Below are 12,249 nucleotides of genomic sequence, written 5' to 3' on the forward strand. Positions count from 1 at the left end.
ATGGAAGGGAAATCTTGGAAGTCAAGGAGTGGTCATTCTCTCCCAGGAGGAGCCTCAGGCTGGAGAGAAAGAAAATACATGGGTGTCCTCAGCCACTGAAGAGGCGAGATGCAGTGTCCATGTCAGCCCTGAGCTCACATTCTCCTTGCCACCATCTGTCCCAGGACAAGAACACAGGATCCAAGACAGAAGGTCTGCATTTACACAGGGTTGTGTAATAAACCACAAACTACTGTGAGACAAAGTCTATGTCATATCAGGAATGGAGCAAATTCTCAGGCTGGAGAAGCCCTCCTGAGTTGTTTCCAAGTAAGATCAATTATCACAATGCCAAGTATCTGTTCCATTCTCCCCCTCCAAGAGATCTGTGGCTTTGGGCAACAGCAAAATGGATTTGAATTCAATAGAAGAAAGACCTACCCCGATGCCCAGGTGTACCCCATATTGACAAGGAATATGTGCCATTTTCTTTTAGAAAGGTCCTGAAGCAACAGCTCTCTATGAGCATGCTTCTCCCAACACACACCAGCAATTGAGACTGTAAGTTTTGTGGTTTAGTAGAATATGATGTCATTGGAAGAATGAGGAGGAGGATGAGCAGGGATGTGGAGACTGCCTGAGGGCCAGGCAGCCTGGGCTTTAGCTCAGCTACTTGAGAAGGTCTCCATCTTGCCCCCTGTCTTTGTTGCTGCCTATCCTACCACCCCCAACCTCTACCTCACAGTCACAGGAAAAGAGGCAGCTCAGACTGTGGGAAAGGAAAGCAGAGATGATGCTCCCTCTGTGTCACTCTGGAAAACCAAAGTGGTTTTCTGTCATGATTTCTCCCTGGTGCCTTTTTAATTAGCTTAATGAAGCCCTCCCACTTGTGGATGAGAAAACAAAACAGGAGATGAGGAACAAAGAGACAAGAAAATAATGTGAGACTAAACGACCCAGGTGACTCAGGCTTCAGGAATGGTCATTGTGTGTACCCCAGGAATGGGTGGGGGACTGGTTTTGGAGAAGCAACCTGTCTCTAGCATCCTCCAACAAAGCATCACCGAGGCAGCTGGTGAAGGAGTGAGCTCCACACCTCTGCTCTGCAGTGTCCATGGCACCTGGGGTCTCCTTCAGAGCCCACTCCATAGGCAAAGCAAACCCAGAGCTTGTCCCTGAAGGACAGTCGTGGTGTCCCGTTAGTGTTGAAACTCTAGTGCCCAGCGTGCAGCCTGGCACACCATAGGAATTCAATAAATGCTCGATTCTTTTGTGTGTGAATGTATGACAGCCTCCTGCTTGTTCACTCTCCATCCATACCATTTGCCCCATCTGGAGGGTCGGGACAAGCTCCAGCCTGGGAGATGGTATGAACATCAGTTCATGAGTGCTTAATATTCTCATCACGGAGCTGTCTCTCTGGCACCAACGTGCTCTCCCTACAGAGCAGGCCCCACATAGATTTTTCTCCTCTGAATTCTCCAGGAAGATATATTGATCCAGTCCAAGTGACATCAGTAGACCCAGGTAACTGGATAAAGCTTCTGGATTTTGCCTTAAAATATGTATGATTTAGCCTCAAGATACCACCTGGTAGCTTCACCACCCTCCTCTCCCTGGCTGTCATTCCATCGTGACTGTTAGACATCACCCTCTTCTCAGCTGTAACCTACCCTTCCCAACCCAGGTACTTTCTGTCCAGTCCCAGGATGACATCAAGAGCTGTGGGTAGAAATTAAAGGTGAGGGCAACAGGAAATGGAGGAAACCATGTAATTCCATCCCATGTCCCAAAGCAGACCTTGTCAACTCCCCGATACAAAAGTTCCCAGGACTCTGGCCATGGATGCTCCATTTCTAAAAATGAAACTACCCAGAGGTCTATTTCCTCCACAGGCTGGGGGGTGCACTCTGCCCTCACCCTCTGAGAGACACCTCTGCACCAACTCAGCAAATGTCTTCACAGTTTCCTCCTGGAGCTGGGACTTGTGCTGGCGAAAGTTGAAGGGTGGTTTGGCTCTCCCTAGCCTCTGCTGGTGCCCATAGCTACTTCACCATTTTGCCTCCTGCAGGATCCACAGGATGTAGGTTCCAACTGACTACTTTGCCACCCATGAGTCCTGTACCCAAAGCAACATTCTGTGCTACAGATCCCTCCCTGTAAAGTAGAAATAAAAATACCTACCTCATAGGAAAGGTGCAAGGATTAACCAACATACATGATGTGTTTAGCCTACTGCCTGGAACATAGGATTAGTTAGTAATAAAAAGAACAGCTTCTCTCTGTGGAGCACTTACTTTGCATTAGGCAGTGCTTACATTAATCACTCCAGTCCTCATAACCATCCTAGGAGGTAAGTACAATTGTCAGAGTCATTTCACAAATGAATCTGAGATTCATGTCCCAAAGCCACAGCTAATAACTGGCAGAGCTAGGCTTTGAACCCAGGTCTGTTAGATTCCAGGGCGTATGTGCTGAACTACTACACCAATGTCCCATCCAGCCCATATCACTTCCCTTCTCCCTTCCTTCCCACCTCTTCCCAGCTATCACCTCATTGTGAAATTCTTTTCCAAAACACAAAACTTAAGAGCAAAGATGGGAAATTTTTCTGTAAAAGGCAAAATCATAGTTATTTTCAGCTCTGCAGGCCATGCGGTCTCTGTCATGCTACTGAATTCTGCCAGTGCAGTGTGAAAACAGGCACAAACAATAGCTAAGTGAATGGACATGACTGTGTTCCAATAAAACTTTATTAACAAAACACATGGCTGGATTCGGCCCAACAGCCATAGTTTGCTGATTATGCTCTAGAGGAACAGCATAGCTCTAAGGAAAAGAGATTTAGGATGAAGAATACTTGGTAAACACTAGGCGCTCAATGAGTATGTGTGGGTTAATTTAGAAGTCATTTTGTTCATCTCTTTGAATCCAGGCAATAACATCAATAAATAAATAGTTCTCCAATTAGAGTTTCACAGAAAGCTGATTCCACTCTTCCCTGAATTGTCTGCTTTTATGTCTAATTTATGTCAGGAAGTTTCCTTCCTACCTTGGCTCATTTGTGAATTGATATTTTCTCTACTGAGAACAGTCCATTCATTAAACCCAAACCTTTCCCTTCCCCCTTCCCTGCACCATAACACTCACCAACGACAAGGCCACTGCACCCAAAACAGAGACCTGTTTTACTGAACATAGGAAGGGTCTGCTACTTCCTCCCCAGGCAATTGAGCCACATGCTGCTAGCAGGGCAACTCTCCACAACACTCTTGAGATAAACTCAAGTCCTGATATGGCAGCAAAGACTGAAGCTTTCTGGCCTCCTTCCAGAAATGAGAAGGCCGCTTGGGTGGCAGATACCCCTTCAAAAAAAGTACCAGTGTAATTAAAGTATGCCACTAGGTGAGGAGCTTGGGGACAGCTAGCCAGGCAACAGCATGGGGGCTCCTCATCTCCTCTGCAGCTGTTGCCACCAGGGCTCAGCCTGCAAGAGACAGAGAGAACATTGTTTTGAGCTGATTTGTTTTCATTTGTATTTATTGGTTTACGGGCATGGGATGCTTGAAATGCCCATATGGTCTCCAACATAGGTTACAGCAAAAAATCCAATCTTGGAGTTGAAATGAAGCCATAACTAAACAGCCAAGTCCATGAACCATATTATCTATAGCCTGAGAGCTTTGGAGAAGGCAGGAGGCAGGAAAGAGCTTGGGTTCTAAAGTCCAAGGATCTAGCCAATTGAGCCAACTGCTATTTATTTGGGGATACTTCTTTGGCCCCTCAATTTTTCTCCTTCTCCATCATATTTCTCTCTGGATCCAGTCTCTGTTTTCCCACACCCCACGAGGGCTCTTCCCAAGGCCAGTGGCTCCACAGAGAGATCAAACCATTGCAACAACATAGCCTTTTCTCTCCAAGGGTAGGTTTAGCAACAGAGGAAGGTGGAACTGCAGGTTGAAGTGCAGCACCTGTGTTTTCCACCATTTGGTGCATGTCTAGCCCAGAACACAGTCACCGTTTACACATCTAACCCCCACGACAAAGAGGATGTACCTATCCCTTCCTACACCGACCTCCCCACCTCCAACCTTCCACAGCACATTCTGAGTGCCAACTCACCACTTAGCACTTTGTTAACCATCATCTTATATTTTCTAAAGATTCTAGCTTTTTCCTCCATAGTTATAAAGGAAGCTCATTGAGGTGGGGACGGTGATTCAGAATAATAACCATACCTAAAAACTTTGAGGACAAAAAAACCAATAAATTACTCTTGTATCAGCAATTCATAGTACTCTGCCTGTGAGTAGTGGAGGACAGGGTTGTGCTCATTCCCACCTCGTGGCCTTTGCAAGCACATTCCCTTTTTCTGAAACACCCTCCTCCCACTGCCAACCTCCACACCGCTGATGCCTTCACATCGGTCAGGTCTCAGCTTAAACACCATCTCCAGCAAGGCCTTCTCTTGTCAGTCTAGCTAAAGCAATTCTAGAACTCTCCAATAAACATGTATTGCAAGAGTGAATGGTCGTCATTTTGCAGATGAAGAAACTAAGGCTCACTATGATTAGAAATTACTTATCCAGGGTCAAAGGGCTACTTAAAGGCACCAACTGAGGTGTGATGACAGAATGTCAGAATACTTCTATGTCTCCTGTACTCCTGTAAGTGCACTTACAAGTTCTTATTTCTTATTCAGTATCTATCTACTCCAGTACTCTGCAAGCTTTATGAGGACAGGGTCTGCATCTGTCAGTTTCACTTGTGTAGCTCTGCTATCTAGTACAGGATGTGGTGCATCAATATCAATTGTACTAATGGTTGTACAATTGACTAATCAACAAATTGCCATCTAGTTGGGTCTCAATAAACACTTGTTAACAGACTGAGTGCAGTGCATCCAGGACACAGAGGCAGAAGATATGAGCCTTCAATTATTCCGGTCCTCTTTCTCTGAATAGCAAAACAACCTCTTCCTGGAATGTCCTCCGGGATCCAGGAGCCACAAGGATGCTAGTGGAATTTCTTTGAAAACGTGGAGCAAGAGCAGGGAAAATGAATATCTAAATGAGCAGTTTCGGTGCCAAGTTATAAATCTCACCTAATTACAGGATAGCTCTTCCCCTTTGGGGTCTTTTATCTAGCATGAATTTTCTTCACTCGGGAATCAAGGTTCACACAGCTCTCCCCCCCCCCCCCCCGGCCTCTCCATTCCCTGGGTGGGCTTTGGTCTGGTCCAGGGGAGTCCGGGACTATTGGCTCATCTCAAGGTAGAGAGTTCATGGCTGGGAGCAGAAACAGCAATAAAGGCAGAAGTTATGAGCCCACAGCCAGCAGGGAAATGTAGTGGGCGGCTGCTGACAACAAACCGTATCCATCTCTAGAAACTTCATAAGATTTGATCCACTCTCATGTCGTATAGTCATCTACTTTTTTTTTCCTTCAGGTTAGATTCTCCTTCGTTTTCGTCAACTACTTTCTTGCAAGATCAAGTACATTTGTTCTCCCAGGCTCTTTCTCCCTCTCTCCATCTACCCGTCCTCCACTTTCCCTCTAGTCTCTCTCTGTTTAAAGGAGGCAATGGAGTATACACAGGCTTTGCAGTCACACTAATCTGGGTTTAAATCCTTGTTCTATCAGTTATTTTGTTATTTGTGAGCAAGTTACCTAAGCCTAAGTTTGAGCCTAAGTTTTTTCATCTGTGAAATGGAGATCATCCTTACAGGGGTTTTGTGAGGATCAAATAGTACAAATTGCCTGAAGGGCTTAGCACACTGCATGGCAAATAGTAAGACTGCAGTAAATGGAGCCACTCTTATTCCCATTACCAGCCTCATTTCTCCCACCCAGCTCCAACCTTCCCTTCCTCTTTGGCTCTGTGTCTACACATGTACTGCCAGGCTTAATGAAACACTGGTCACCTCATCTAGCTCAGTTTTTCAGGATGGTAAAGATGCTTGACTGTCAGTCCCTGGTATTTCAGACTTTGTGTCTCTCTCTCCTTCATTTCCCCATATGCTTTTCTCTTTGAGACACTTGACTTTCTCCAACTTTCCTGAGAACACCTGCTGAGGCAGTAACCATCAGCATTACCTTTCAGTCAAAGCCCCACCTGGATTGTGCTCAGAACTTTTGGCTAAGAGAGAGGGGATGACTGCCACTTAGAGTTTCTCTCACTTTGTCCACCATGTTTAATTCATGTGTGTTGTAGACCATTTAAAGAGGTTCAATGAGCTGTGAAGATCAAGATATGAGCCATACAGATTGTACATTATTGAATTAAGATGCTAAATATGGAGCCTAAGTGATGTCAAGGAGGAAATAGTGAAAGCCTTAATGGTTTATGATGATGGAAATCAGGGTGGGTCAAGTCAGTAGCAAATTGAAAAGATGCACGACTTCAAGGAAAAGGCCATTTGTCATAGTAGAGTCATCCTCAATTTCTCCCTCTCCCTCATCCTCTGCATTCACTCCATCACTGAGACCTGTCAATTCTACCTCTAAATAAATCTCAAGTGTCCACTTCTCTTCATTCCCACTGCCATCACCCAAGGTCAACCCCCCATCTCTGATTTGACTACTGCAATAGACTCGCTTGTCTCTTTGGATCTATCTCACCCTTTTCTAATCCAATCTCCACTCTTTCTAAAATATAAACCAAATTATGTCACTTCTCTCTTTAAAATCTTCCAGTGGCTTCCTGTTGCTCTTATAATAAACTCTAAATCCATTATCATGGTTTTGGAACCCTTTGTTCCTCAATTGATTGATCTTATCTCAATCCACGCTCCCCCTTGTTTACTCTACTTTTGCATCCCTGTCTCCTTTCTGTCCCTCCAACATGCTAAGCTCATCCCCATCTCCGGCCTCTTGCACTTGTTGTTGCCTTAGCCCGTTGTGCTTGTTTTATATGGCTGGTGCATTCTCGATCCCCAGGCCTTGGTATAGAGCAGACTTTTTCAGCCCCCTCCCTATGTAGTTTCCCCCCACTAACACTCCAGCACACCATCCTGCTTATGCTCTCTTTGTTGACTTTTTCTATCTGCTCTATTAGGACAAAGACCATGTCCATATTATTCGTTCTGTATCCCTTGCACTTTTACAGTGCATGTAATATAGTACTTGATCAATAAACATTTGCTGAAAGATTAAATGAATGAATTTGTCACAAAAAGTCTCATTCCAAGATTTGATCTTTCATTGGACAATTACAGACTAAACTCATTTCTCACACCCCTTTATTTTCTTAGCTCTGGGCTGAAAATCCACAGCTACCAAGATTATTGAATGCAACATAAAGACACAAGCAGTTGGTCCCCAATAAAACAAGAGAAAACAAGAAAACTTCCACGTTAGTGGAAATAAACCAATTGTTTCTTCAATATATATTCAGTGAGTGCCTATGATGTGCCAGATACTGATCAAACACCCGTAATACACTGGTGTTTATCACAGCCCAAGTGGAGCTTAGAGTCTGGGAAAGGCAAACGTCAAACATATAAATATATGATTATACCCTGGGTTAAGTGCTCTGAAGGAGAGGAAAAGCTTCACGTTGAGAATAATAATGGGGAAGGTAGGGTGGTCAGGAAATGACTTTCTGAGGAGAAAATAAAAAACATTTAAGCTATGACCTGAAGGAGATGAGTAAGTGATAAAAGGGAGATGGTCTAAGGAAAACATTTGGCCATCTGGATGCCCTGTATCTTAATGTAGCAGCAAGCAGCTTTGGTTGATATATCTTCATGGATAAGGGAAAGTAAAGGGGCCTTCCAGCGACCAGGAGGGACCATGTATGGAGCTCTCTGCCACCCTCTCACACACCCTGTTAGCTACAAGATAAATAGATTTTTTTAATCAATTCTTTTTTCTATAAAAATAACTTTTGCAACCCAAGTCCGGGCATTCTGAACTCAGAAGGAGCCCCAGACAGGTTCTTCCTTTGCCCCAAAAGCTTTGTTCTTTGTCTTCATTATGTGTCTTTGGATTCGTAAAAGATTAGAGCTGATCTGACAATCCTCGGCACATCAATCTCTCTCTATGTGGCAAGGATCCGTCTCTCCCATCTCCAGAGAGGAAACCACTTACCTCCGCTGATTCTTCTGGGTGGCTGACAGACAGCAAATTAGAGCAACACTTAAGCATCTACGACAAAAATTTTCTGGGCACACTTGTTTAGGAAAAACATCCAAATTATTTAGTAGCCCATAATTTCTGTCAACTCATTATAGAAGTCTGGGCACGCAGACCAAGTAGGGAAGGAAGAACAGATAAAAGACCAGTGCCATCTGGAGTAGGAGGGCACTAGTTCCTCCTCTGGACAAGATCTTCAGTAAGCAACCCTCTATGCCAGGAGAGTCCCCATTAGTCACGCCCACGATGGGGACCTCCATGGCCTCCTCTCTCGAACCTGGAGAAATCTATGAGGAACAATCGACAAAATACTGGACAAGGAGTCCTTGCACAGGATTCTAGTCATGCTCATTGGCTACTAGACTTTGTCTCTACCTTGTTGCATGACTGTGACCAAGTCTCTTTATCTTTCTGAATCTCAGGATCTTCTCTTCCTCTGGTAAAATAAAGTCATCAAACTAAGTCAAGTGTTTCCTAAAATATTTTTAGCAGCATAACCTGCCCTTTAGAGGAAAGCTTGTGTGGAGGCCCGATATATAAAACAGGTAGGGTCTATTTGTATTTTGTCCCTTGAGAGGGGCCCCCAGAAGATGTTATTAGAAGCCTGCATTGTCTTTGATTCTTAAGGCTCTGGAGGCTGATTTGCTCCAAACTATGGGCTGGATTATGTGCTCTCAAAAGTCATATTTTAAAGCCCCATTCCCCCTTATGACTATATTTGGAGATTGAGCTTTTAGGAGGTATTTAAACTTAGATGAGGTCAAAAGATTGGGGTCCTAATCTGATAGCATTATAAGAGGAGGAAGAGAGAGAGAGAGAGATCCCTCCCTCAATGTCCATGCATCAAGGAAAGATTATGTGAGGACATAGGATGATCATCAGGAAGCAATCAGCCAGCACCTTGATCTCGAACTTCCCAGCCTCCAAAACTGGGAGAAAGTAAGTTTCTGTCATTGAAGCCACCCAGTTGGTAGTATTTTGTTATGGCAGCTCAGGTGGACTAATACAGCCCAGCTATGGCACCAGTGGCTCTCAGTCTAAGGATAAGAGTGGCCCTTGTAACTTTGAGTTTGACTCCTTAACATCCATGAGTCAGGGTCCCAGCTAGAAGGCAAAGGGTTGTCCTCCTTATTTCACAAGGACTTCCCCATCCACTCCAACCACACAGATACCTTTTTTCCCTGATAAACATCCTGACCCCATGTTTTGTTTATCTCTTAGTTGAATAAGGAAAACTAACCTCACTTAAAATCACACAGGCAATTAGGTCTTTCCAGTGCTCCCTCCTAACTCTTATTTTATTCCTCTGTCCAACAATCTTTGCTGACTTGCCAGTACATATGAAATAAAGAACAAAATGCCAGACACTCTATCCTTGCCTTTCATAGCTCCCCTACAGGTATGCCTTTCATGGATCCCAAAACACACCTGTATTTTTCTATTTCTGCACATTTTTTACTCTATGTGCAGTAAGTTTACTTCATCTAGGATGCCTCCTCTACTACCTCTGGCCATCTAACGCTGCCCATCCTTCAAGATCCAGCTCATTTGCCACCTTCTCCATGAAAGTTATCCTGAATTCTCTACTTGGAAGTATTATTTACCTTTTTTGCACTTCTGTCACCACTCACTATGCTGACATGGCACAGAACACCCATTTTCCCACTACGACTACTGGGAAACTTCTTAAATCCTCTTCTAGGTTGCAAATGTCTTGAGGACAAAGACCGTGTCTTATTCGTCTTTCAATATTATATACTGCCTGGCATGGTGCCTTGCAATTAGAAGGTGCTCAATAAATAATGGTTAAGTGAATGAATGGATGGATGGATAGATGAATTTGAGAATAACTGTATCTGATTAGGTCGGGAATAATTTAAGTATAGATAGAGCTTTTAATATGCCTGTGCATAAAAGAGGAAGTACGAACCTGGAATATGTGATGAGTTTGGGGGCAGATGTCAGAGATGAAGGTATAGTAACTCATAACTCATTCAACAGCTACACATTTGTTAAGCCCTAACAATATGCTGGGAACTGTTACACAGCTGGTGAGAAAAATAGACAAGATTCTTACCATCTTGGAACTTGCAGTGTAGTGGGAGAAACATATTAAATAGATGCTTGAATATTGTATAAAATAGTAACTAGTAGCTTGCTATATAAAGGAAAAGAAGTTGCTCTAAGGTAGAATGAGAGACGGACATAATTTAGATTCAGGGATTAGGAAAGGGCTCTCCAAGGAGGTAGCATTTTGGATAAAGATGAACTAAGTTAAGATCCGAAGGGGATCAGGAACCAGCCAGGCTTAAAGAGAGACAAAGATCCTGAGGTAGGAAACTGATGCCTGCAATGAACTGCAAGGCCAAGAGGATCAAAGAGAACTGGTGAGGAATTGGTAGGAAAGGAAGACAGTGGGTAGCTGAGGACCTGATCACACAGGACCCTCCAGTGAGGAGTCCTGGTTTATTCCGAGTGTGGTGGAAAGTCACTGAAGGGTGTCAGCAGTGGAAGGATATGACCCTCTCCTCACTTTGGCTGCTGCACAGAGAAAAGACTGAACCAGAACAAGTCTGGCTGCAGACTACACATAGAAGACTATTGCAAACAAGAGTCTAAAGTGGTTCAGATTGAAAGGATGTCAGTGGGTATGGAAAGAAGTAGCAGGACTAAAGAAGCATTGAGGTATAATACCTTAGAGTATCTTGTTGATAACTAATTTGTCATATGCCATATGCCATATTCTCTTATTTATTGTCAATGCCTCGCAACAATATCTTATAAGTCCATGAGAGCAAGGACTTGTCTTATACATTGCTGAATCCCAATGCCTATAACAGTGCTTGGCATATAGTAAGTGCTAACTAAATATTTGGTGAATAAATTTATGATGGAATGAATTATAAATTAGACATAAAAGTGAAAACGTGTAGAGAATGAATTCCGGGAGGATGGGGGTGATATTTATTAAGATGAGAAAAAGCAAGGAGAAGCTGTTTGGGGGATAAGATCAGAAATTCATTTTTTGATATGTGGAGTTTTATAGGTATCTAGGAGATATCCAAAAGGATATTGTCGTATAAATTTAGGCAATATCTACACATATATAGCATTTCAAGCCATGGGATCATCTACAACAGGATTTCTTGACCTGAAGTCTACAATGGCCAAGGGGTTTATGAATGATACTCAGGAGATCCATGAACCTGCATGAGAAAAATATTATATCTTCACTTTTACTGAATTCTAACTGAAATTTAGCATTCAATTATGAATGTAGCAACAAACTACAGCAGTATATGTGATGCCTGTGAATTTGTCCCTAACAAAGAACACAGATGTTGTAATATGATATTACAACTTGCCATATCATTTGTGCTCATCACCATTTCAACATCATGGAAGTCATTGGACTCACCACTAGATCTTATAATTGACAAAAAAAAAAAGCACATATATCCTTATATCACAAATTTCATGATTTTTGTTTTTCTACGTTTTGATAAATGTTTTTCAAAATAATGGACTTCCTTTCTTGTTCCATATATTTTAGTCAACAGGTTTAAAAGCAATGGGGTCAGAGCTGGGGCTCCATCCTGGCTGGGCTATCACAGTGTGATAGCATCAAGTACCTCTGAGAGAAAACAGCAGCAGGACCTGGAGGCAGTGTCTGTGGAAGCGGAAGATACTACTCCCAACCATTGCACGTCCAGCTTCCAAGTTTTAGTGGTGTCAGCCAAGTTCAAGGGGAAGCTGCTGCTTCAGAAACATGGGCTGGTAAACAGGTGCCTAGCAGAAGAGCTCCTGTACATCCATGCCTTTGAGCAAAAAACCCTGACCCCAGAGCAGTGGGCCTATGAGTGGCATAAATGAGGGACCAGGACAAGCACAGCCATTAAACATGAATCATGGCCAAAAATAAAATTAAAAAATAAATAAAATAATAAAATAAAATAAAATAAAATAAAATAAAATAAAAAGTAGTGTCATTGTAAGAAAGGAACAGGCTTGACCAAATAGCCAGAGGTTTCATATCACAGGACAAATTCAGTGTCCCTGGGAGGAACCGTGTCTGGGGAAGAGGGAGCTACCAGGAAGGCAGGGATTGACTGTCCAAGAAATGGTGGGGGTGGG

At 43.3% G+C, this 12,249-nt stretch overlaps 1 protein-coding gene across 1 annotated transcript; it reads left to right on the forward strand.

The window, feature by feature from the left end:
• Positions 1-603: 603 nt before the first annotated feature.
• LOC122225952 (bolA-like protein 2) lies at positions 604-11,988 on the forward strand. The gene is given in 3 exon segments (XM_042948639.1): positions 604-750; positions 6,015-6,058; positions 11,757-11,988. Coding segments are annotated over 3 exon segments (423 nt in total).
• The last annotated feature ends 261 nt before the right edge of the window (positions 11,989-12,249 follow it).

Source organism: Panthera leo, chromosome C1 (assembly GCF_018350215.1).
Source record: "Panthera leo isolate Ple1 chromosome C1, P.leo_Ple1_pat1.1, whole genome shotgun sequence".
NCBI lineage: Eukaryota > Metazoa > Chordata > Mammalia > Carnivora > Felidae > Panthera > Panthera leo.